Genomic DNA, 26,890 nt, shown 5'->3' on the forward strand with positions numbered 1-26,890 from the left:
TCCTGATTTGAAGCATGATTGGGTTGCATGAAGTCCTTTGTGGCCTTTAGACAACTGAACAAGCTCTATTACTGGGGGATATTGAGATCACATAAGGCTTCTGTATGTGTTTGCGCCTTCGCTTTTATGGGATCAGTTACCTTTAGGAAGAGTTCTCTGTTCAGGAGTTTCCCGCATACGGTGCGGCTGCGGATAAGTCTACATAGGGACCACCAAACTCAGTGTTCGAACACGGATCAAGGAGCATGAGAGATGCTGCGGACTGGGTTAACCAGAAAAATCAGCCATAGCAGAACATGTTATAAACCATGCTAGGCATAAAATGCTATTTGAAAACACTGAAATCCTGGACCATGCCAACAACTATTGGGTCAGGATGCACAGGGTAGCCATTGAAATCCATAAACACCTGGACAATTTTAACAGGAAAGAAGAAACCCTGAAAGTAAACAAGGTTTGGCTCCCAGTCCTGAAAAACACCAAAATCAGGACCCAACAAATGGAAATGAAAGCTACCCAGGGTCAAAGGCTTTCTCAGCAGACAATGGATCATTAAGTAAATGGACCTTGTAAGCCTTGCCATTCAGCAACAGAACAATACACAGATTAACATGGAACTGGGTCTAACTTACTAACTCAGGAACTCTTGACATTCAAGCCCCAGAGGTTAGAGAATGGTTATATTAAGAAATGCTTAGGTAGCAAAGCATGCATGGAAGCAAGCAAGTCCCAATTGCAAGCAATGCCAGACCAGTAGCATGAGACTCCAGAAGAGGTTATCCACACTTCTCTTTATACATTGGTTACATATATATCCACACTTGTGGATAACCTCTTCTGAAATCTCATGCTGAAATATGTATATACTGTATAGTAATCTGTGTTTGATAAAACCAAAGATGTACATTTCTTACATTTTCCCTATATATATATATATATATATATATACACACATATATATACATACATATAAATTCTAACTAATAGTCTCAACCTGACTCATGTGGTCCTCTCTGTTTGTAATTCCTTCTTATTGAACATCATACTTGTAAATCCATTCCTACATCGTCTTTATATTATATTATGTTATATTAATAGCAGCTACCCCAAAAGCAGACCTGAAATAAATGCTTCTTTTCAGGTACTTTACTATGTGCTTTCTCACCCCTAAAAGATAAGTAACCATCTATGTACACCTCCATAAATTTGGGACCCTGGACAGCTCCTATGAAGTTCTCCTGTCTAAGCTGGATATCACATTAATAATAATAACAATAATAATAATAATAATACATTTTATTCATATTTCACCTCTCCCTACGGATTGACCGAACAAAGGTTGCAAGAAGTAGACTAAGGGGGCATCTACACTGCAGAATTAATGTAGTTTGACACTGCTTTAGCCACCACAGCTCCCTCCTGCAGAATCCTGGGATTTGTAGTGTTGCATTTTTTGGCAGAGAAGGCTAAAGACCTTGTGAAAGTACAAATCCCAGGATTCCATAGTGATATTCAGCCATAGGATAGGAGCTGCAGCACTTAAAAGTGGCACCAAACTGCATTATTTCTGAAGTGCAGATGCAGCCACTAAAAAGAGCCAGGGCTCCATCCTACAGAATCCTGGGATTTGTAGTTTTGTGGGAAGCAGAGAAAGCCAAAGGCCTTGTAAAACTACGAATCCCAGGATTCCATGGGATAGAGCTGCTGTGCTTAAAGCGGCGTCAAACTGCATTATTCCGACAGTGCAGATGCACCTCCTCAAGAGACCTCAATATATAGAAACTGCAGAAATAATCCAGTTTGAAACCGCTTTAGCTTCCCTGGTTCGGTGCTTGGGAATGCTGGGAATGGTAGTTTATTGTAGCACCAGAGTTTTCTATGACAGAGAAGGCTCAATGTCTCAAAAAACTACAGTTCCCAGGATTCACAGGGTACAGAATAAGAGAGGCTCCACCCCCTCGATGACGTTTAAAGGGGGCGTGACTAGTAGGAAGGATTCTATTAGCGTTTGTTTTCTGCGCATGCGCACTTCACCCGCCTAACTTCTATGGTAAAATGAGACTCCGGGGTTTGTTATGCTTTGGCGGGACCGGAAGTTGGTATCGATCAGACCGGAAGTGGCTCTCGTCCGCTCTCTTTCCGCTTCCGCCTCAGGTGTTACGGTCCTTTCTCTGCCGGTTCCGCGTGCCATGGCGCTTTTCGAGCAAATGCGGGCGAATGTGGGGAAGCTGCTGAAGGGCATCGACAGGTATTGGCCTCAGGAAGAGGAGAAGGAGGAGGGCTCCGGAAGTGAGGGGGTGGGTTCGAGGTTGCTATGGTTACCTGTCACCCCCCTCAAATCCTGTCCCAGCCAGAACTCAAAGTCTTGGGGGGCCTCAGCATTCACATACGTTGGGGCTTCCCAATGTTTGGGACTTCCACTCCCAGAAGCCCCAGCTGGCTTGGCCAACAGTGAAGGACTCTGGGAATTGGAGTCCAAGGCTGCTTTAACTTGATGTCTGGCTCAAGGCTATGGAATTCTGGGAGTTGGAGTTTGTTGTGAGCCCAGAGCGGAGCAGAGCTCCACTTTGGGCCCCACAACATACTCCAACTCCCAGAATTCCCTAGCCTTGAGCCAGACATCGTTAAAACGGTGCCAAATCGGGTTATTCCTCCAGTGTGAATGCAGCCCAAACGCCATGAGTTTCATGGGACTTTCTAGACCATCGCACTGCACTCTCATAGCGCCCCTATTCAACTTTGACTGCCCTGTTGCATTCTGGGAATTGCAGTTTAAGGAAAGGCATTTAGAACCCTCAGCCAGAGAGCTCTTAGGCCTCGCTGAACTACAAACCCCAGAATGCAATAGGAGGCAGGCGGAGAAGTCAGAGTGGCATAGCAGCGCTATAAGAGTGTACTGAGGTAATGTGTTTCCTTAGGCAAGGGATCCTCAGAGGCGGCTTTGAATTAAAGTCTACATGCTGTGTGCCATTTGCTTCTAGGCTAATGCTTTTCCGCTGCTGTTTTCCTGCGTTTCAGGTATAACCCAGAGAACCTGGCGACGCTGGAGCACTATGTGGAGACCCAGGCCAAGGAGAACGCCTACGACTTGGAGGCCAACTTGGCTGTGCTTAAACTGTGAGTCTAACGGTCTGCCTTGCCCAGAGGATGCTGCAAGTTGGGGCAAAGTATTTGTCCATGGCAATGGTTGATGGGTGGGTATTTGCACTGCATGGCAGTTTTGCTACAGAAGATAGACTGTCAAGCTCAAGGCTGAAGGTTCAGCCAGGGATTTGCTGAACAGCCTGGGACTCTTTGGTCTTGGCATTTCACCTGTAAAATGGGTCTGTGAGTGAATGCCTCACAACTGTGATGTAAAACTCCTCCAGACCCTAGTGTTGTATATCTGGTTTATGGCTACATTTGGTGTGGAAACGCCATGCCTCTTGAGCAAAAGGTTCTACAGAATTGTGCCCATCCCATTTTCCCAGAGTCTCACGATACTGTATTTTCTTTCTCTTCCAGGTATCAGTTTAACCCTGCCTTATTCCAAACCACAGTAACTGCCCAGATCCTTTTGAAGGCCCTGACCAACCTGCCCCACACAGACTTCACACTCTGCAAATGCATGATTGACCAGGCGCATGTATCCTTAGCCTAAGGGGGAAGCGTGGGGTAACAAAACTGAACGATACACCAAAAACCGCAGCCTTCTGGTTTCGCTCAGCCATGAACTTGTAAGAGGCTTTCAGCAAACTTTGATCTTCCACCTAGAATGTAAGGTTTTGTTTATTTAGACATAAGTATAATCCACTTCTCAGAATTACACTCTCACAAAGGAAGTATACCAGAAGCGATAATAAAAATACACTACATAGGAATAGCATAAGGTTCTATAGCATAAAGGAAAGGATTTTTGGTGAAGTCAGTGAAGCTTTATATGCACCAGAAAAGAATTTGACATCTATGGCACTACTGTATTAAAGTCTGTTTCTTATGCTCATTCTGCTAACTGATCTTACTGGAGACATACAAGCATGTCCTTCAGAGGAGATCTCAAAGCATAGGCAAGCAGACACAGACTTACGTTCTAGTGAAATCAGTGGAGCTTGAAGGGTTAGGACAAACACATCTACACAGCAGATATAAATTATAGTTTGCTAGGCCATTATCAAGGCACCAAAGGTAACAATAAAGAACAGTAACTTTTATTAGGACTGGCAATTACAAGTAGATTAAAAGGTCTTGTGATCCCCAGAATCCCCTTTTTCAAGCCAGAAAGAAAAAATCTGATTCCTTTCTCCAATTTCATATGCTGCCTTCCTTAATGCCATTCCTTCCAGCAAGAGGAGAAACCAATCCGTCAGATCTTGTATCTGGGGGAGCTGTTGGAGACATGCCACTTTCAGGCTTTCTGGGTAAGCTAAGACTCCGTCTCATTGATTCCAGGAGTCTTTTGCGTTTGCAAACATTTTTGAAGTTGCCATTTTTTGGGAAGTGAAGGAAAAAAGGAATTCATAGTTTTACAGTATTTATTATAGACAGTTCAGCTTTGATACCTTCCACCTCTGTTTCTACAAAAGTCATTGGCAGATTTCAAACTGAAACAAAAATGTTCTGTTATTATCCATTGTTTGAAGATTACTTGTGATCATGATAAATATTTATGTTTTGTTAGCAAGCATTGGATGAGAACATAGATCTCCTGGATGGGATTACTGGATTTGAGGATTCTGTTAGGAAATGTAAGTATGCTTCCCTCTACTGTTGCATGCTTCTTTCTCCTTCTTCAGAGTCTGAACTATTATATCCATATTTATATTTATATTATCACCTTTTGGTTTTAAAGAAAGTGCTCAGGGGTCAATGAAGTCTGTATTTCAAATAAAGGATGCTGATCATCTCATCTTGCTTAAGTTATCCTTTTTGTTAGGTGACTCTTAAGTGAATCCCTGCTATTTGTGTTTGTCACTACAAGAAGAATTATGTGCTCTTTTCAGTCTCCATAGCAGCAGCATTTGTAAAGCTCTTTACACAAGGTGTATTCCGTCCTTTCTTTTCAACGGCAAATCTTTCTCACCTAAAGCCACATACAAGCAATCTATTGGTTCCGACTGCATTCGTTCTAATAGTGTGTTCCTTAAACCAGGATACATCCAAGGCAAGCTGTGTGGTTTCAAAACCTGGTTAAAACTACCACTCTGAGCCTGCCGTCTTGTCTTTTTACAGTCATCTGTCACGTGGTTGGGATCACATACCAACACATTGACCGCTGGCTTCTAGCCAAGATGTTGGGTGACCTCACAGGTGAGTGACTACTGGCATGTAAGCCAATTCTCTTTCTCTCTCAAGGCCAGGGAGCTGTGTTTGTCTCCTTTTCTTTCTAAACTGTTTCCATACAAGCTCATCTCAAGTACAATGTGTGTAAAGTCAAGTTTTCCTCTCTCCTCTCACCATCAAAGTAGTGGCACCTTGATTATGGAATGCTTTCCTCAAGGAAGACAGTCCTGGCATCATCTCTTGTTAACTTTGTTGTTCTTACTATGTGCCTTCAAACTGACTCTGACTTATGGTGCCCCTGTCCTAAGGTTTTCCTGGCCAGAGTTCTTAAGATGAGGTTTGCCAGTGCCTTCTCTTAAGGCTGAGAGGATGTCAGTTACATATCAGTGGCGATATGAACCTTCGTCTCCTGGAGTCCAGGTCCAGCCCTCAAACTGCTACACAACACACTGACCTTGGTGTATGTTTTAGCATGAGGCAAAAGCCTTTTGTTATTCCCTAACATTGTAGTTAGTTTTCTGAACTTTTTGCTGGTTTCCGAATCTTTTCTGTTTAAACATTCATGTATCCATAAGTTTTCTCAGCAATTTCCTTGAAGGGCAAAGTAGAATTGCCCTTCCTACCTACTCCCATCTTGACCTTCTCTTTGTTGCAGACAACCAACTCAAGTCTTGGATGAGCAAATATGGCTGGACAGAGACAGAACCAGGGACGATCTTCATCAGCAACCAGGAGGAGAGCATCAAGCCCAAAAACATTGTGGAGAAGATAGACTTTGACAGTAAGTGTCTCCCCTCCCTTTGCCTCCTCTGTTGTCATGCTTGTTGCACCACTGTCATTCCTGTTAACAAGACAGGAGCTGACTTTCAAACAGTATTAGGTGCCCTCCCTGCCATTAAAACTTAAACCATTACATCACATAAACGTAGCTTCTCTGATGGCATTTTTGCCATGCTTTCAGCCTCCCTGGGCCATTTTAGGTTACTAGAAATCACTTCTGTTTTCAAGAAAGGCCAGTCCTTGTTTACAGTTGTCCCACCCCTGATTCAGTTGAATTTTGCATCATATTCTGAATCTCTCTATCTCTTTTTCTTCCAGGTGTCTCAAGTATCATGGCTTCTTCACAGTGAAAAGGTGTCTTTCACTAATTCTCCCTCATTGCATTTATTTTAAATATTCTCAAGAATTTGGCCAATAAAGGACTGTAATGTTTAGCGTTGTTCCTGTCCCACTTGTGATCTCTGCCATTATTTGCAGTTCAGAAAAGTGAGACAACAGCAAAGAGAAGTCCTCTGAGGTGCCAGACATTTGTTGGCACCTCATACTACATGCGACTGCTAACGTCCTGCATCTTAGGAGCTTAAAAGTATCATGGCTGGAGAAGAGTAGGTAATAGTGTTCAGAGTTGAATTAGTAGACAAAAGTGAGATTGTCTTCAGTGGCAAGAACATGCGTTTCCCTTCATTCTTCCACCTCATATCACCATGAGTTAACATGGTGGAAAGGAGTTAACTTGTGGAAAGGATACATCTTAATGATTCACAGAGTTCTCCATGCCACACATGAGGATGTCCTTCTGTCAAAGTCATTGCCAAGGCTACTTTTTATACATCTGTTCTTTGGCTTTGAGCTTTGGAGTACAAAAGGGGTGGCCAAAGTGTGACTCCTGGAATCCCCAAGTACAGCCCCTGAAACCTCTTGTGTGCCTCAAGTCATTTGTATATGTTTGCACACATGTTCATAAATGGTATGCAAAGGGATCTTGCAGCACCTTTGAGATTAACTCAAAGATAGGGGAAGTAGACTCAAGTGTATGAAAGCTCATGCTACTAACATTTTTTAGTGAGTCTCAGAGATGCTACAAGATCCTTTTGTATACTGATTTTCCAGACTAACACGGTTATTTGAGTTCAGAACGTCTTTGAGTTCAGAAATGGGAAACTCAGATCTGAAACCTTCTCATAGCATCCATGGCACTGTTTGTCTCATCACCGTTAGGTGGTGCTCAGGAGTCAACATAATCAAAGTGATCTGAGCTCAAATGTTCAGAAAGAACTAAAAGAATGGAGCAGGAGATTTGACTGACAGATCAGGGAAGCATTCCAAAAGATGATAATAAGCTGAAACGTCCTGATGTCTCTCGTCAATCTCTCGCTCTCCCTTTCCCTCCCAAATCTATCTAGATAACTTAACTCTTGGACTGGAAATCAAAAACACACTTCCCTCACACACACACACACACCCCCCCCCCCCGTCAAATGTATTTTGTAATCTGTCTGGGAACTTGCCTGAATAAAAATTCTCTCTGGCTGGCCATGCTACTGGGAACTGGGCCCAGAACTTCATGAATCCCTCCAGGAATAGGGAAGAAAGGCTTCACTGTTCTTGTAAGCTGACTCTACCTGAGCAAATGTGAAAGAAGATGGAGGCACTCCCCTCCCTGTGGCCTGTTGGAGGAACACCCCAAGCTGGTTTATGAGTGTTGGCTCTCTACCCTAAGCATTTTCCTACACTGCCATGTCAGCAGTCATTGAACATATTGTCACATTTTTATGCTATTGATAGCGATGGCTCTGGATTTTCCCCCCAGAGCTGGCAAACTGTATCTGAGGCTTTATCTGCTGAAATCTAGGAAGCAACACTTATTTTTAATTTTACTTTGTCAGTCACTTATAAAAAAGGGGTACTTTAGTACTCTTAGATAATGCTGTGAATTCAGACATAGTAGTCCTAAGGCAAGGGTAGAAATTGCTCACGTCTTCCAGATGCTGTTAAACCTCAACTCTCACATTCCTTAGCACTGGGTATTCTGGTTAGGGCTCAGGGGAGTTGTAGTTCCAACAATATCTGAAGCCTAAAGTCTGGTGCATTTCGGTTTGTCTCCCTTGCATTAATGCTGTGCAACTTGAAAAGATGTACTGTATTATGGTAAATGGGACCATGTGGTTTGTAGAGCTGAGTCTGTACTGCTACATGCATTTCTAAAATATAGAGCTTAGATGTATCCTGAAGCTAGCATATAATATAGATATCTACCATTTGTTGTTGTGTGCCTTCAAGTTGTTTCTGAGTTATAGTGACCTTAAGACGCACCTATGACGGGGTTTTCTTGGCAATATCTGTTCAGAGGGGGCTTGCCTTTGCCTTTCTTTGAGGTTGAGAGAATGTGACATTTTAAAAGCAGCTGAAAAAATGGGATGATAGAGGATTAATCTGTATTGTCCCTGCTAAATTGGAAGGTATGGTTTACCATCTAATATTAATTCTTGTTGTTGTTGTTGTTGTTGTGTACCTTCAAGTTTTTTCTGACTTATGGCGACGCTAAGGCAAAGCTGTAATGATGTTTCCTTGGCAAGAGTTGTTCAGTGTAGGTTTGCCATTGCCTTTGAGCAAGGATCGAACCCTGGTCTCCAGAGTCGTAGTCCAACACTCAAACCACTATTCCACACTTGCTTTCCAATGTTAATTATAGATGCTAATTACACTTGTTAGGTTGTGAAATGTTCTCTACATATGTTTTCCATAGAGGCTGAAACCATGCCCTATGGCTTTACATTTGGCAGAATGCGTATTGCTAAACAGACTTCCAAAGCAGCAAAAAATATTCCCGTATTTCTCAAGCTGAATACCCTTTACACTATTTTTCAACTTAAAGAAAGGAAATCCAAAATAGTGCCTATCCTTATGCATTTGATTTCTACCCAGCCTTTCTCCAAAACTGGGACTGAATAATTCAAGATAAGAAGTTTGATAGCTGTGTAAGAACCAATAGTCAGGCAGGTCAGGTTTTGCTCAGCAAGGAGATACAAAGATGTGCTGATTTGTAGCCGCCTAGCTGTTACCACAGTTGTTAAAAGTACAAAACCACTGTAAACAGAGAAAAGTGGCAGTCTCCGTTACTCATGGTTTCTTAGAAATTAGTTGTAAGAAAAAGGTCTCTATGCTGCTGCTATGAACATGGAGAATACACTGTAATTATCCACTGCAAATGAGGCTAACTGTGCATACCCTCCAACCTCCCAGTTTGGCAAGGACAATCCTGACAAAGCCCCACTTTCCCCCCATGTTCTCGGCTTACTACAATTGCTGCAGACTTGAGTTCGGATTGCAAAAGTAGTTTTAACTCAGTTAACTAGCTGGGGGAAAGAAGAAAGGCAATGCTCTTCTTTGCATCTGTGTGAATGCAACCTCAGCAGCCAAATAGCCATAGCTTGGATGCAGCCGTACACACATGCTGCACTCACTGCATGTCTGCTTTGTGCAGGCCAAGACTGTCTGGCTTTGCTTGTCTGAGATTTCCATCGATTACAAAGGGGAAGCCGAGTTCCAGAAGGCGGCCATATAAAGCCCGTCTCCAGATGCAGAGGTTCTCCAGTGTAAGGCTGGGAATTTGGCCGTCGGCCACATGTGCACATCTTGGGCCATTTTGAACTTGGCTGCTGGTCCTCCTCTCTTTGCTGTTTGTAATTCCAAGCAACATTTTTTTTGCTTTCTTGCCCCTCTCTCCCCTCCTCTTTTCTGTTTTCCACTTAGTGGTCCAGCCAGGGTCATGCCCTTGCCTTTCCTGTCCACAGAGATGCTGAACATTCCTGAGATTTAGATGCTGGCTGGGATTCCATCCATCTTTGAGCACAGGGGGCCTATTTTGCTATTTTAAAATTCACTGGCAGCAGGAACCAGATTCTACGGAAGAGTGGCTCAGTGCTTTGGGTGGAGGTCATTCAGAGACTCCAGCTAACCCTATCTGTAAGTATAGTGTCTAGATCAAGGGAAGTAATAGTGCCACTCTGTTCTGCTTTGGTCAGGCCTCACCTGGAACACTGCGCCCAGTACTGGGCACCACAATTCAGAAAGGATGTTGACAAATTGGGGCGTATCCAAAGGAGGGCCACCAAAATGGTGAAGGGCCTGGAGACCTGGTTGGAACTTTTGCAGCTACATATAAGTGTATATATAGAGCAGAGAAGAGAGTTAGCCCAAAGAGTGGAAGGGTAGTTGGAAGCTAAACTTTTAATGCATTCAGCAACAAATCAATGAAGACTTGCAGACTGTAGCATTCTGTTTTGTCTATGAGCTGAAGTTTTGCATGCAGCTTTCCCCCTTTTTTCTGGAGCTGAGCCCTTGCAAATCTGGAGAATATGCATCCTGGTTTCCCACCTTGAAGTGACCCACAGAAACTGGAAACTTAGCACCAAGCCCTATAGATCTGGCAATGCTATGACCATTACTAGACTTCTGAACGTCACGTAAGTCCAAATGTCACGTAAGTCTTGGTGGAGGTGGATGTTTTCTTGGATGGAATCATGGCTCAAGTGAGTCTCTATCCTAGTTCTTTTCCTTAACCATGTCCTCTCCCGTGTTATATATCTGCTTTGTGTGTCATCATAGCAACATTTTTATGGCATGCCTGTGAGTTGCACTGTCTATTTGATAATGTCCCTGCCTTGTCGGGTGTGTCTCTTGCCTTTGACAGGGAGTGAAAGGAAATACCCAGAAATGGAAGGACAGGGCCGAGGTCGGGGAGGGGGGTATGGGGTGGTTCCTGGCAATGCTGTGTCATTGAGTTGGTATTCCATACCAGGACATATGTGCAGCATCGATCAATCAACACACAAAATGGGTGTTGCAAGGAGAGCAACAACACCCAAGAGAAGTCACTGTGGAATGCAGTCTATCAAAACTAACCACCTGAAAGTATTATAGTTTTGCCTCTGCTGAAAGAGAACAAGAGCTGACAGATGAGGCGCTGATAGCACCCCTTGCTCAGATATTCCTCTTGGGTGGGCAAAGCAGCTCAGAGGCTGGAAGCCACCAGTTACAGATGAGCAGTTGTTGTAACACTCTTGTCTAATAGTGAAGGTATCTACATCACAGTTATAACTGTGGGATATTGCAGGGTGAACAACTTTTAAAATTACATTTACAGCTAATGTGCCGGGGCCTAATGAAATGTTTGTTGCTGCTGTCGTCGTGTGCTTTCAAGTGGTTCTCCCCCCCCCCCCCCACACAATCTTCTGGAGACCCTAAGGCAAGTCTATAATTAGATTTTCTTGGCAAGATTTGTTCAGATGTGAAGTCGAAGGCTTTCATGGCCGGCATCCATAGTTTTTTGTGGGTTTTTCGGGCTATGTGGCCATGTTCTAAAAGAGTTTATTCCTGACGTTTCGCCAGCATCTGTGGCTGGCATTTTCAGAGAAGATCATTCTTCTGCTGGCAAAATGTCAGGAATAAATTCTTCTAGAACATGGCCACATAGCCTAAAAACCCCTGAAACTTTGTTCAGATGGTTTTCACGTCTGAAAAGGGATTCGAACCTTGGTCTCCTGGCATCTTAGTCCAACACTCAGACTGCTACCCCACACTGGCTCTTGGGGAAGAGAAGGGTAACTAATAGTCCAGTCGTTAGAAGTTCTGGAAATGTCTCCAGATATCTTTGGGCCTTGACGCCGATACTTGAAACAATACCTAGGCTATATATGCCCTTGGCTTGCATCTTGCATAATATCTTGGCATAAAATCTGGTTTTCTCTGGAATAGGATTTGGATGCCGATTCTCCATATTTCAGTACAAAAATCTGGATAACCCTATTCCAAAATGGGTTGTTCTAGCCCAGGCATCTGATCAAGCTGAGCATTGCAGCTCCTTGCAGATGTGATTTGGTCTGTGAGACCCGGGAAGCTTTTTGTGCGCTCCCTGGTTAATCTGTCCCATCCAAGTGGTCACGCAAAAGGGAATGCCTGAGCCAATACAAAGGAATGCGCTGCTCTAGCCCTGACCCTCTGTCCAGGTGGATGGAAGTAATTGGTTCCTACTGGAAGGCTGTCTACGCCAGCCTCCTATTTTGGATGCTCCCAGGGGGGCACTCAGCTTACTGCTGGATGTGTCAGTGGTAACTTAGAACATTTTCGGCACATATTTAGAATGGAACGTGAGCAGACATTCTCTAGATGGGAAAGACATGTCTGAGGCTTTTCCTCTAAATATGGAGAAGCAGCTCCAGTTGGGAAAAGAAGGTACCCTTTCGCTCTCTAAGGCCACATCCACTCTGGAGAAATAACCCAGTTTGGTACCGCTTTGTCTGGCTCAAGGCTATGGAATTCTGGGAGTTGGAGTTTGTTGTGGGGCCCACAGCGCTCCACTCTGGGCCCCACAGCAAACTCCAACTCCCAGAATTCCATAGCCTTGAGCCAGGGCAATTAAAGTGGTGCCAAACCGGGTCATTTCTCCAGTGTAGATGCAGCCTTAAAAGTAACTGAAGTATACCTTAACACTGTTGCAGGTATACCTTAGTTAACAAAGTCAGTATGTTCCTGGGAATTACTTGGTCAACAGAAAAGTTGGTACCAGAGGTAGAAATTAAATAATAATAAATAATAAATTATTTATTCTGCTTTTTCCTCGCAGAATCAAAGCAGATTACAAAAGAAAGGTATCGAATACAAAAAAATATATAGCCTCCCCACCAATTGTAGCACAACAAACAGTTGAGTTGACAAATTACAGTAAAGCTGGACCCAAATGAAAGTTGGCAATGTTGCAAAGTTGTATCCTGGATGGTGATGCTCAGTCAAGCTGATGGACGAAGGACCTAACCACTTCCTTTCTTGATGCAAAAGTGAGGTTAGAGTTTAAGGAAACTGCGGTTTGAAATAACCTGAGGTTGTTTCTGCTTCCCTAATACACTCATCCCTCCGCATTCGCTGGGGTTGATAAGGGCGCAGGACCCCCGTGAATGTGGAAAAAACTGCAAATAACAAAAACGCTGTTTCTACATGAGAGGACACCTCTCTAGGAATCTCTAGGTCTTCCAGCGCAACTCTGTGGTCAACATCTGCCAGACATTGACCATAGAATTGCGCCGCAGGAGCTACAAATGCCTAGTGGAGTGTTCTCTCTAGGAATCTCTATAGGTGCTTCAGTGCAACTTTTGGGTAAAGTTGACCATAGAGTTGCGCCGGAGGACTGTCGCTAGATATTCCTAGAGAGAACATATTAATAAAATCCGTGAATAATTGGCCCTGCAAAAGTCAAGACCACAAATGTGGAGGGATGGGTGTATATGATCCCATTAGCGCTTTATATTTCTATACCACATGAATTGCCACAGCTCAAGGCTATGGAATTCTGGGAGTTGGAGTTTGTTGTGGGCCCAGAGCGGAGCAGAGCTCCAACTCCCAGAATTCCATAGCCTTGAGCTGTGGCAGTTCAAGTGGTATAGAAATATAAAGCGCTAATGGCCAGAAAGGCCCAGAACAACTTCCTCATGCGCACACACATATCTTATAATGTATTTGGTGTGTTTGTTTCTTTTTATTTGCTACTGTTGGTACCACATCAAAAATTCAATGGTTTGAAGTGTAGGGACAGTGCATAAAATAGGGTTCATATGAATATTTTGGTTTATAACATTAATTGCTGAGGTGACATTGTGACGGCAACGAATAACACTGTGCTTTGTGTATGGATTAATATACACGAAACGTCAAAAATAACATTATGGGAGGCAAGTGAATTTCCCTCATTCCCCTCAGAATGGGAACAAGGGCGTCGTCGACGCGCGCCGCGCATGCGCAACGCAGACGAAACCAAGGGCGCGCTTTCAGCGAATCCGCACTAGTAGCAGCCTACTCCGCAGCCGCGCCGAAGTCGCCTCTTTTGAGACGGGCGAGCCTTGCGCCTGCGCAGTCTTTTCCAGTTACTAGTTTTTCTGAATCGCCACGAAGGGGAGGAGCAGGGCGGGGCCTACTTCTATGGGCGGTTCTCTTCCTGCTAGGCGGCGCATGCGCTGCTAACGGGAGCCAGAGAAGAAGAAGGCGTGGCTTATTTCTATGGGCGTGACCTCGGGGCGCGCGATGCTAATAGGAGCGAGTGAGGCAAGGGGGCGTGGCTTATTTCTCTGGGCGGATCCTGCAGCGCTCGCGACGCTGATACGAGCCAGTGAGGAAAGGGGAGTGGCTTATTTTTATGGGCGGATCCTGGAGCGCTCGTGATGCTACTAGCCAGTGAGGAAAGGGGCGTGGCTTATTTCTCTGAGCGGGTCTCCTTTCTTCTACGGACGTCAGTGAAGGCGGAGGGCGTGGCTTATTCCTATGGGTGGGTTTCCTTTCCTCTTCGGGGCGCGTGCGCCGCTAGCGGGGAGCCAATGAGGAAAGGGGGCGTGCCCGCGCAGGCGCAGTGGCCCCGCTCAACCCGCGGCGTTGCCAGTCGTCGTCAGTTGGTCAGTTGCCGCCGCCTCGGACGGAGCAAGGCGCTCCTTCTTCTCCTCCTCTTCATCAGAGGAACCACCCCGAACCGCCGGACCGCCCTCCCGCTTATCCCGCCCCGCTTACCCGGGGAGAGCAGACTATGGTGGATTACCACGCAGCCGGACAACCCGCTTACCAGTACAGCGGCAACGGGCCGGGCATCGGGGACTACATGGCTCAAGAGGACGACTGGGACCGGGACCTCCTGCTCGACCCGGCCTGGGAGAAGCAGCAGCGGAAGGTGAGTCAGCTCTCTGGGGCCCAAACTCCAACTCCCAGAATCCCATAGCCTTTGAGGCAACCCAGAGTTAAACCGGTACCAAACCGGGTTATTTCTCCAGTGTGGCTGCAGCCAGAGTTTCCAAGCCAGCGGGAGGCATGGAGGGAGTGCGTCTGAGGCAGACAGAGCGCCCTCTGCGCATGCGCAGGAACCCTCTCAAGTTTGCAACATTTACTTAAAACACACAAAAGGACTGAGCTTCATAGCTTTAGGAACAATAATAATAAGAACAACAGCCCCCTGCAGAGTTTTGGAAAGGGAGAGGGGGCAGGGGCAGGATAAGTGTATAAGTGTCTATAAGCTAAGCTTTGTGTGGATAAGGTTATGGTTTTCATAGCTTAATGTGCATATATATTATACACACTCGCATGCAGAACTGCGTGAGGTGGGTATTGTCCTGATTTCCACCGCTGTATGCACACACAAATATATATATATATATAGTTTAGTATTACACATACGGAACTAAAAGAGAGGTGGATGGGGTTATGTTTCCATTGCTTAATATATATATATATATATATATATATGCATGCACACACACTTACACATATATCTATATATGCACACACCAAAGTAAACTGAAGGAGAGGTGGATAGGGTTATGATTTCCACCACTATATATATATATGTGTGTGTGTGTGTGTGTGTACACCAAAGTAAACTAAAAGAGGAATGGATAGGGTTAGGGTTTCCATATGTACACACACTCTCTCTCTCTCTCACACACACACACACAAAGAGGAATGGATAGGGTTATGATTCCCACCACTATTATATATATATACACACACACATAAATCTGTATATGCACACATTAAACTCAACTAAAAGAGAGGTGGATAGGGTTAGGGTTTCCACACTTAACACACACATACTCACTGTATGTTATTTTGCAATGGAAGTGGTGCCAAGATGTTCTGGAAAGCTGGAGTGGAAACCTTTTTAATACAGAGAAAGTAGTCATGGCAAAGGCAGTGGAGAAGAGGAGGAGAAGAAGAGCCAGTAAAGCCTATTTATTGAATGTAAGGAGGTTTTTGGACGTTTTTTTAAAAAGCCGTTCTGTGTATTTCTTTTACTTTTGTGGGGCTGCAGCAAGGAGAGCCCTGAAATAACATACTGGGGACTAGCATATAACAATAACAACAGTAACAACAACCTTATTGATAATAGTGATAAATATCTATCCAGTGCTATATTGAGGAGCAATGTACTCAAACCCAGGCCAGTGATATCGGGTCTAAAGTTCACTGTAGATGAAGGTCCTTATATTGCGCCAGACGGAAAGAAGTTGGTGGTTGAGTAGTGAGTTGGAGGAATCAAAGGGTATTTTTTGTTGCTGGAGGAGGGAATATTTGAGTGACCAGAGGTACTGGGCCTGAAAAAGTGGTGTCCATGATATAATATATGGAGGCCAGTGGAAGAGGGAGGTTGGGTGTTTGATGAGATGAATGGTACCTTTGGAATTTAGGGTTTCTGGGCTGAGGGAGAACAATGTAGAGTTAGCAAACAAAGGGCAGCCCTGGCTGGGGAGAGGGGTCTCTCGGAGAATAGACTTGCCTGAGAGCTGGCACTTTCCTGCCTTATGATGGTTCTCAACCTGAACGGGGAAGATAAGATGCTCATTGAAGGGTCAGAAATCTTGGGTCAGAGGTTGCAGTGAGACAGGCTCACATAGGAAAAGGCCAGAGGACCCTTTAGGTAGTGTAGTGGACTGGGGGATCTAGTCAACCTTGGGTGGCTTTTTTGGGGGGCCAGATAGCACTGCAGGATAATTCTCAGAGACATGTTAGTCTGTAACAGTAGCCCTTAAACTGTGCCCTTTAAGAGATTTTGCATTTCAGCTCCCAGAAGCCTCTCCCATGTTGGCCAGTAGTTTGGGATTCTGGGAGCTGAAGTCCAAAATCCCTTAAAGAGCTCAGTTTGGGGACCACTGGTCTACAATATCAGTAAGCAAAGGGATCTTGTAGCTCCTTTAAGACTCACTAACTGAGCAACAGAAGCTGTAACTTAAGCTTTTGTAGACTTGGTCTGAGGGATTCTGGGTAATCATTTTATTTATTGATTGATGGTATTTATACCCCGCCTTTCGACCCTAAAGGCTCTCAGAGTGGCTTATTTTATTTTACTGACCTTATTAACATTAACATTCATTTATAGAGCGCTGTAAAGTTTGCACAGCGCTTTACATAGCAAGGGTCAAAATAAAATAAGGAGGGGGGAAAGAGAGAATGAAAACCTGCCAAGCAGCGTACAGTCTAAAACAACAAGAACATTACATGATTAAAATAACTCTAAAACAATACTAACTAGTATACAATAAAAACTAAGCCCGAAACTCTGAAAGGATGGAAAGCTGAGTCAACCTCGGAGCCCTGGGATCGAACTCACAGCCTTGTGGCTGCAGGGCTGGCATTTAGCCACTCTGCCACCATTGGGATGGTAGTACTCCGGTGCTTGGGGAGCTGGACGCTGGGGCGGATGAGTCCATTTTACTAGGCCATCAACTCAAAGGTTCCCTGGGCTGGAAGCCTTGAGGACAGAGTGCAACCTTGCTGCTGATCACGGTGGTTGGCTGGCTGGTATTTGCTTATGGAAATGTCAGGGAAGGAGGGGCGGGAAGAGCAGAAGCGCAGCGCTGGAAGGGGCAGCCGAACTGGCCTGGTGAAGCCTGTGTGTTGCCAGCCAGCTCTGCCCAGCCTTCTCCCTTCATTGATTCATCCTCTGGAGGGGGATGGGAAAGAGCTGGAGGGTGTGGAGGGTGTCTGTGTGACTGGCTTTCCCCCTTCTCCCCTCCCTCAGCTGCTGGGGAGCTGTGTTTTAATTACAAGCGGCTCATCGTGGAAAGGCCCCGCTGGCGGCTCTTGGCCGCTTGGAGTTGGTGGGTGTCACTACTTGTGCTGTTTTTATGGGTGACATGGAACTAGAGCATCTGTCCTTGCCCCCTCCTCCCAGCAGGAATGCTTTGAGCAGTAAATGCTGAGAAATATGTGGGGAGGGAAGCGCTGTCTTGCAATCACTTTCCATTTCCTGCCCCCCATTTTCTTGTTAACTTGGGACCCATTAGAAATGCAGCTTCCCTTTACTGTTGGCCCTTCTTATAAACAGACTTTTTACACACGGATTCAAGCATTCACGGTTTGAAAACGTTTTTAAAAAAGTATAAATTTCAAATATCAAACCTCGATTTTCCATTTTTGATAAGGGACACGATTTTGCTCTGTCATTCTATTTAATGGGGCTTGAGGATTTTGTTATCTTGGAACCAAACCCCAGCGTATAACAAGGCTCCACTGTACTTTATTTATTTCCTGTCATTCTAGATTTTTCTTGCCAGAGTGAAAATTGATTTGGAAATACACGGCATGAAGAATTTAGCCTATGCATATATCTGTATGCATTTTCCTGGGAGTTGCGGTCCATAGCTTTCATTGGATTCTTGAAGAGGCCTGTGACCCAGAAAGGTTAGGGACGGCTAATGTGTCTGACCGCTATTAGATTATTAGCCTGTGGTCAGGGCTGTTTTATAGGGCAAGAAGGAACCTGTGCAGTGCTCAGAAATTCTAGGAAGTATATGGATATAGTATTGGTGATATTATTTCTGGACACTGCTTACAGGAGACAGATGTGTATTATTTCATTTTAAATTTAGGCTGTAGTGAAAGCTACTGTTATTGAAGGGGTTTATTGGACATGCTCCAGATCTCTCCTACCCTAAAAAAACCCAAGCCCCACCAGCTTCCCTTGCTTTTTCAGCCACATCTCTGAGTTCAGCTGCCATATCCAGTAGCACTGACTGGTATTGTTCCCAGTCTCTTGCCAGGCGGAGAGGATTTCTGCTTCCATCTCTGTGGCCTCTGATGTGGAAATATTTGCTCAGGGCTGACAAGAGTTCTCCAGCCCCATGTGCTGTCACTATAGCAAAACCCCACTCTAGCTTGCTGAGTGTTAAAAGGCATGTGCTTTGTGCATGGGGTGAGGGAGAGGCTCAGATGAATGCAGACAGCCTGGTTTGGGCCTCTGGGCATTCGCTCCCTGCCCTCCAAACTGCATTTTGCTTCTCCAGACACATGCGAGTTAATAATGTCTTTGCAAATGGCACAGTTGTGGATTTTTAGAGAATAACAGCTGCTCTTGCAGAGAGGGAAAACTGTGAACCAGGATGTGTTGGAGGTGTTGCCCTTTCTGTGAAGGTAAGGGTGGGTTTAGCATGTCTGAATGCAGTGTCCCACCTTCCATTTGCATTAACACTGGTTTACCTTATGATAGTGCTGTAGAGATGATTCAGAGAAAGCGTCCAAACACTCAAATAGCATCTAAAAATTCCAATTGTGCCACTCTTATGAATAAATACTTCTAGTTTCTTTTTAGCAAGCTAGATTTATAACTGATCCGTAATGGATTTTGTTCTTTACACAATAACCTGTTTTGCATTGGAGTTAACTCTCCAAGCCTTTTGTACTTGTGTTGGCCCAATCTCCCTTGCACCAAACTTCATTTCCTCTTCCCCTCAAGTCACAGAGAATTTGAATTTCAGAAACCCCCCGCTCCTCAAGACCTTGGAAGAATGACTCTTAAGAAAGTTCTGGCCTCTTGCATTTGCTTTGTCCAGCCAAGCATTTACATTCTGGATTCTGTAGGGCAAGTAGCAGCTGAGCCAAGGTGGCCATCTGGTATTTAGTTTAATTATCTTAATTGCACACTGTCTTTAAGGCTGAGCTAAGAACCTTGGAGCCAAATTTAAGGAAGCACTGGGACTCTCTGCGCTTTGAGTTGGCGGGAGGAAAACTCCCCCCTCGCGGGAACATTGTTCTGAACAGAACAAACCTGTGTTGATCAAATGCATGTAACAAACCTCTCACGCTTTCCACATTCCACCTCCCCTCCCCAGTTGCAGGACTGAAAGCAAGATACCGAAGTGGTAGCCGCTAGACTTGTGAGCGCCGTTGAATGAGAGCCAGCTCAGTCCTGCTAATGACTTTCCCATGTTTTCTGGCATAGCTGTGGCCTGGAGGGAGTGCAGAGCTTGCTTTCCAAAAGACTGTTCATGTAACAGTTGCTGGGGAAGAGGGAAGAGATGAAGAGGAGGAGCAGCCTCTTAAACCTTGAACAGTAGCATAGCTCCACCCGCCACACCTGGCTATATGCTTTAAGTCAGCCTTGTCACTCTGACGTGGCACTGGAGCTATTTTTACAAGGCGAGTGCAGCTAAGAGCACAGCATACCATGCAGCATATGGCCTCCATCCCAGCAGAGGCTCATTCTTCTGTTCCAGGGGCTGTTCAAGGTGTTTCCATGGGGTGCACTATCCCTTTCCTTCCTCCCTGCTTTTCCCTCAATACATAAAATGTGTATATCAAGCACTTTGGCAGAATCTTCTTTGTGTAAACTCCTTCTAGACTTCAGGCTGCAAGATTAGAAGGGTATATGTAGAAAACAGTCTGAATGCTTGCCTGCGAAAATACACCTGCCTGCACCCAGAAAAGCAGCACATCATGTTGGGAAGGGGGGAAGCTATGCTATGGCATTGCCCTCCTGATAATGCTAGCTTTCTACATGCACAGAATTTAAGACCTGCATATCTTTCCCCTTCAACAACCTGTAGCCTAAATTGTTAAACCAACTGTATAGACTATTTCTGTTCTGCTTTTACGTGGTGGGAAAGGTAAGACATAGCAGAGAAATGGCCTTCTCCCTTTCTTGTTCTTAGTCTAAGATGGAGCAGAGAAGAAGAGCGCCTTTGCCATGTCGTTTTGGAATTGGAAGTCAGCTGTTGTGTTTAAGCCACGATCCAGGGCTTGGAAGCTCAGACAGAAGACTGAGCGTTTCTAGAAAATTTGACCCTTTTTTCATCCAGGCAGCAGTCCTATAAAGATGCCTGTAGCTATTATCTTCATAATGTAGATTGTATGGTCTGCTGTTGCAGGAGAAGAACAGCTTCTCTAAGGTGAGATAGATGCTGAGATGGAAGTTGAGCTGGCTGTCCTTTAGTGACCGTCCGTGTTCTTGCTTGGGCTTCCTGCCAGGCCCTTGGAGAATCAGTGCCTCCTCCAGTGTGTTTCTTGACATGAATAAATGGAAGTGTCACCATTATGAATCAGATGCGCAGTTAGGTAACCATCTGGAATCAATTCTGCATAGCTTCTCTGGTCCTGCTGGGCTGAAGCTGTACACAGCATTGCTCAGGGTTTTAAAGTCTTGCTCAAACACTCTCCTGAGGAAGTGTTTGGGTAGAGAAACTCCTACTGTTTCTCTGTGAATCGGGTTTTGACTTTGAATCACTTTCCCAATGACAACGCAGATTTATTTATTTCTCTTTTTTTAATTTTAAAAGCAAATTGCAATTTTGTTCCGTTGTTGGTAGTTGGTTTGTTTGCTTAGATGTAGAAAAATCTTGCTCCTGGCAAGCTTTCCTTCTCCATGTGGCTGAAAGACTGGAGGAATGCTGAGTGTCTTGTGATAGTCAGATTTACCCTGAATGCTGGGGGGGGAAAACTCTTTTAGCCCTGCAAGAAGACTGCATGTTCTTTGGGCTTCTGACAGTCCCCCCAAATCCTTATGAGTTGGAGAAGTTTAGCTGTGTTTAATGTGACCTTTGAAAATACACCAATTCATGCACAGATTTCTAGAAAACAATGGCCAAATATTCAGATGTGCGTGTGTCAGAAGCTGATGCCTGTAAGCTACACATTTGGAAGCTTGCAAAGGTTGTGTGATGTGCTGTAAAAACAGAAGATAGGTGTTTATCTTTCTAATGCTGCAATCTGAGTCTTTTAGCCACTGAGTTCATTATTTGGTGGATTATTGCTTTTAGTTAGTTAGTCCCCCCCCCCCCTTCTTTCCTTTCTTGATATAATTTTTACACAATCAGAAAAGAAATAATGTTTACTTGTTGGGAGTGGAGGATCAACTTGGAGGCAGGAGGAGTGCGATGTCGTCTTATTCAAATCCTCACTTAGATGTCATGCTTACAAATGTGGTGTTTAAAGATGTGAAGTTCAAAAAAATGAGTGGTTGTTAAGGGTAAAATCCATATTGGTGCTTCCGCCTTGTATAATATCAAACAAGGCAGCAGGAAGTTCCAGTGCGAATGAAAAGGGGCCGCAAGCGAATGCAAGGTGGACTTTGTCAAGGTCAAGGAAGGGTGTGCTCCTGTTCTCTGCTCAGTTCCACACGTCAAACGTCGGAGCTAGTATTTGAATAGCAGTGGGTGACATTCCTCTGCCGTGTGGCTTCCTGTTGCTTGGGCTGAGGACAGAATATCTCAAAGCATGTGAAAGAGACGGACTTAAGGTGTGCTGGTTTTTATGATGTGGTTTTTCTTATTGCAAATGCCACCAGTGTGTGCAATAGTTGAAAGCCTCCTGCTTCGTGTGACTCAGGAGTGATTTGTGTGAACAGTGGGCCCTCCACATTCACTGGGGTTAGGGGCACAGGACCCCCATGAAATTGGGAAAACCGCAATTACAAAAACACTCTTTTTTTTAAAACCTGAGAAAACACCTCTCTAGGAAGCCCTTGGTCCTCCAAGGCAATTGTATGGTCAAGTTCTGCCAGATGTTGACCATGAAATTGCACCAGAGGACCTAGAAGTGTCTTCTCTAGGAATCTTAGGTCCTCCAGCAAAACTCTATGCTTGCCTCTGGCAGAGTTGCGCTAGAGGACCTAGAGATTTCTAGGGAGAACATATTAGTCAAATCTGTGAATAATCAAACCCACAGAAATCAAAGCTGCAAATGTGGAGGGTCAACTATAGTATGCAAGTGTTTGTAAAGTCTGGAATACTTGCTTAGTTTCTAAGTCTCAGATGCCAAGAAGAACACGAAAATGCAACATTAATAGAAAACAGAGGTTCAGAACGTTACCTGTGTCTGACAGCTGAGTGTACTGTAGCCCATAGAAACCTATAGCATAATAAATCAGTTTGAAAGAGGCAACATGTCTGTTTGCTCTTACAGAAGGTGGCTGTTGTCTGGACTTTGTCTTTAAGTGTCTTTGATGGGCTGGGCTGACTAGAGGCCTTCAACACTTGGGGCTCATTTTATTTTGGAGTGCTAGTTGTATTGCTCCTCCTTAAGAATGGCAGGTCTACCCCAACTTCCTTTGTCTGGAGAGCAAAATGTAGCAGGCCAAGTGGCCAACACTGTAGCAATTTCCCAATCTGAATCCCTAAGGATTTGATACAAGTGGGAAATACTTTGTACTGTTGTGGGAGTTGGTGTGTGTTTGTTTGTGGGTAGGGTAGAATGCAAGAATGTGTCTCTTTTGGCACACTTCTTTGGTGGCTTCAGGAAGCGTGTTACATTCTGCTTTCTGGAAGGAAGGTAGTACTTCATTCTGAACATTTATTTATTTTCTTTTATTATTTATTTCATTTTAATGCCGTCTTTCCCACAGAACGGGATCCAAGGTGGCCCACAACATTAGGCACCATTAAGTCTTGTATCAGGGAAAATCTGTGGTCTGGCCAGTAATTGAAAGGATGGTTGCCCAGGCCCTACTGTACTCCTTTGAGCTTTTTAAGGACAAAGGAAGAGAGATATAGCCACACTCTTTCTGGCTGTTGAAAAAGGTGGAGGGTTATGTTGCTAACCTGACTTGAAGGTACACAAAAACAGGTGTTGCAGGAATAAGCAACAATCGTTGATTCAGTGGGATTCAGCAGAATTACACTCTCAGATCCTGGTCCCAGTTTGGAGGAATGTTTTTCTGTAAGGAGAGGGAACAAAATGAATGAGTGCCATGGCAGTTGGGCTAGAAATGTAAAACACTGATTTCTAAAGTCCACTAAATCCTCCTCATCAAAGGCAGAGATCATAAATTGTACATTTATATTTGAGGACCCACTTCCAAGTTCCTGACGGTCTGGACAGCATCACCAAGCGTTGCATAAATAACTTGTCTTTTGCTTGAGTTGGTTTTTAGCGCAGGCAGATGAATCAGCTCTTATTAGTTTGCCAATGGGACAAACCATGATTTAAATTTCACAGGGGTGGAGCGTGTCCAGGAAGTGTGATGTCTCAACTGAGGTGGGTTGTGTGTTAGTGCTTCTTGAGGCACCAAGTTACAATGGTGCCGACTGAGGTCTCTAGCATACAGGCCTGTGCTGGGCTGAGCTGCATGGTTGTAGAGCAGTGATTCCCAAATTCATCTCCCAGAATCCCAGACCATTGACAAGGATGGCTGAGGCTTCTGGGAGCTGAAGTCCAAAACAGTTGGAGGACCAGAGTTTGGGAATCACTGTTATAGAGGAATAGAGTTAACTACCTGACCTAACAGGTTGTGATCTGTCTCTCTTTTCCCCATCCCACTTTTTGCTTCGTGCTAATAAACCACATTAAAGCATTTGGTCTGATGAAAACAAGTGTTCTTGCCCAATTTACAAATGACAGGGATGTCAGCAACAGAACTTGTAAAAGTTACTTTTTGGACTGTAGCTCCCATGCTGGCTAGGGAGAGTTTCCAAGAGATCTGGTTTAAAATTAGTAACTTTCATAAGCACTGGACAAGAACAGCAAAAGAAACTAGAATTGACTCAGGGACTGATTTAATGGAGCTGTGAGTTATATGGCCTTGGGGACAGCCAGGCTTATTTGTCAGCACGCTTTCATCAGCTGGCCTGTCCGCACATCTACTTCTTACTTACGTAACCTTTGCACATTGCAGGCTTGATTTTGGGGAGTTGCTTTTCCCTAGCTTCATCTTTTGGATGCAGCAGTATCTTTGTAAAGTCCTGTAAATGTCTAGGACAGAGATCACTGTGTGGGTTTTTCCCTTGGAACTGTGCCATGTGCTTCTCAGCTTTAACATTATATACTATGAATGAAGAGAAAAGCAAGCTCCCCCATGTGAGGGATGTCATGTGTAAAGAGCAACTAAAAATAGAATAGGAAAGTTTTCTTGCATCTGGGAGAGGAGTTATCCACAAGTCTGGAAACACAGAACTCCAACAGGTGCAGGCAACACATTTATTAATCCTAATAATGTAAATCCCAATATATTTGGCGCAATTAGCTCGTAATTCCAAAACATCTGTTGTAATTTTTCAAGCTATTAGCTCCAAAAAAGAGCCACTGAAAATTGCCATGCTGAGTGCCCAGTGTGGCTCCACACCCCAGACTACTATGGGGAAGATTTCTTTCTGCCTACAGATGTAACACACACTTCCTTGGAATGGAGAATTCCCAAACTAGGAATGTTATTACTGATAATCTTAGGGTCTCCTTAAGTTGAGAGTGACTTGACACACAGCAAGAAGTCCCAGCAGGAGACATAAGGCTGTTCCTTCCTTATATCTGGCTTAGAACAATCTTTCCAAGATCCACACAAATCTTACTGGCCCCAAGCAGACCTGTGTTAGTCATTTCCTCCCTGAAGCCAGGAGGGTGCATGTGTATCAATCATCTTTTCCTGCACTGTCTGAAGCCAAGTCTTGACTCACAGCAGGCAAGTGGTTATTTTCAAGCCTCCTCTTGACCATTTCTGGCCCTTCAAGTTTAAAATAGTTGAAATTATTTGTGGATGACACATATTTTCCACTCTCGCTTTTGAGCAAGTTACAGCCATGCTTGGGGGCCCGCCTTCTTGAGGTCTTCCTCCTTAGTAATTTCCAGAACTTGAGTGCCATTTTCCATATCCATGATGGTCTAAGCAAGCTACTGAATGAGCTTCATCAGGGATGCCGCATGCTTTTTGTATCAGAAGAAGATATGCAGCTTCCACCTAAACTGGAATGGAAAGAGACACCTCCCCAAATTTCTTTCTTGTTCCTTTGCTTTGGCTCTTCTCTCAGATCTCTGTGTTCTTTCCATATAAGGAGACAGCCACAAACACGAAAAGCAGCATTCGTTCACAAGACAGGTAGAACAACTTCTTACACAAAGGTCTTTTTAAATTATTATTTAAATACTCGCTCTGTTCCAAGAGCCTTTTGTTTTGGAGAGTTCTCATCTCCTGTTCTTCTCCTGGTATTCAGATATCCCATTGCAGCAAGGAAGAAAGCCAAATCCCAGAGAGGTTGAATTTGGGAAAGTGAACTGATGCCAATAAGCTAAAGTGACCCAGTTTGATTTACCTCTCTCCCTGAGCACCCTACTCTCCCCAACATTAGGAACCTGGTAAATCGCATCATGCTTCTGGTGACTTCCAGGCCAACAGTTCAGTTTTCCACTCATCTTTGAAACAAGCAACGCTTCCAAAATCTCATTAAAAAGTCTGTCAAGGCAATCTTTGACCCCTGCCGTTTGAGCCAAGAGTGCTGACAAACTGGAAACATGCATAGAATCAGGAAGTGAAGTTTTTAAAAAAGTAAAACCAGTCTGATCCAGGGTCAACAACACTTGGACCATAGGCCTTATTTGAATAGTTTTAAGTGCATTGTTGGTTATGAGAACTGAATCTTTGGCTCACCCATACCGTGTAATTTGGGATCTTTCTGAAGTGGATGAATTTGGGAAGTGCAGAGTAGGTAGAAGGGGACCCCAAGGACACCTGGGCATGGTCTCATACTTTGGGACTCACTTGGTAGGGATGAGGGTTGGGGAAATGGCCTGTAAGCCTGAAATGGGAATTGGTGTGCGCGTGTGTGTGCGCGCGTGCATTCGCCTTCAAGTCATTTCTGACATATGCCAACACTAAGGCGAACTTGTCACAGAGTTTTCTTAGCACCAGTTGTCCAGAGCGGGTTTGCCCTTGCCTTCCTCTGAGGCTGAGGAAGTGTGGCTTGCCTAAGGTCACCGAGTGGTTTTCCATAGCTGAGTGGGGATTCCAACCCTGGTCTTCCAGCATCTTAGTCCCACATTCAAACCACTGCACCACACTGGCTGGGAACTATCTTTGGCCACAGTTGGAGCATTTCATACAGCTCTCCTTATGTTGTCATGAGTGTGCTTATCTCTTCCCTACTAGCCACTGATGTGGATTAGCTACAAGAAAAAACATGATTAATTTGATGTCATGGCATGAGATGTATGAAAATCCTATAGAGGAAAGTGGGTAGACTGAAGCACTCAGTTGCTGTCTTGGGAACAGTTGCCTGTTAACAGTAAGGTTTGCTTCTGGACTGAGATGGTTCCATTCCTCTTATGCCAGATACTAATTCTTCCA

General features: G+C 44.5%; 2 protein-coding genes across 8 annotated transcripts in view; both read left to right on the forward strand.

The window, feature by feature from the left end:
* Positions 1–2,126: 2,126 nt before the first annotated feature.
* On the forward strand, positions 2,127–6,478 carry LOC149304567 (eukaryotic translation initiation factor 3 subunit K-like). Its single transcript, XM_089479048.1, has 8 exons — positions 2,127–2,248; positions 3,019–3,117; positions 3,505–3,625; positions 4,323–4,397; positions 4,658–4,724; positions 5,209–5,286; positions 5,915–6,040; positions 6,358–6,478. Exons 1-8 carry the CDS (start codon positions 2,190–2,192, stop codon positions 6,387–6,389), a joined length of 657 nt encoding a protein of 218 aa, XP_089335174.1. The 5' UTR covers positions 2,127–2,189; the 3' UTR covers positions 6,390–6,478.
* Positions 6,479–14,469: 7,991 nt separating this feature from the next.
* ACTN4 (actinin alpha 4) overlaps positions 14,470–26,890 on the forward strand; it is an 88,512-nt gene continuing 76,091 nt past the window's right edge. For all 7 annotated transcript variants that reach the window (XM_089478507.1, XM_089478509.1, XM_089478512.1 and 4 more), the window contains exon 1: positions 14,470–14,746. In XM_089478507.1, coding sequence (XP_089334633.1) covers positions 14,606–14,746 — 141 coding nt within the window. In that variant the 5' untranslated portion in view covers positions 14,470–14,605. The remainder of the gene's footprint in view (positions 14,747–26,890) is intronic.

The sequence above is a fragment of the Sceloporus occidentalis genome, unplaced genomic scaffold (genome assembly GCF_023333645.1).
Source record: "Sceloporus occidentalis isolate IW3139 unplaced genomic scaffold, rSceOcc1.0.p SCAF_13, whole genome shotgun sequence".
Classification (NCBI taxonomy): domain Eukaryota; kingdom Metazoa; phylum Chordata; class Lepidosauria; order Squamata; family Phrynosomatidae; genus Sceloporus; species Sceloporus occidentalis.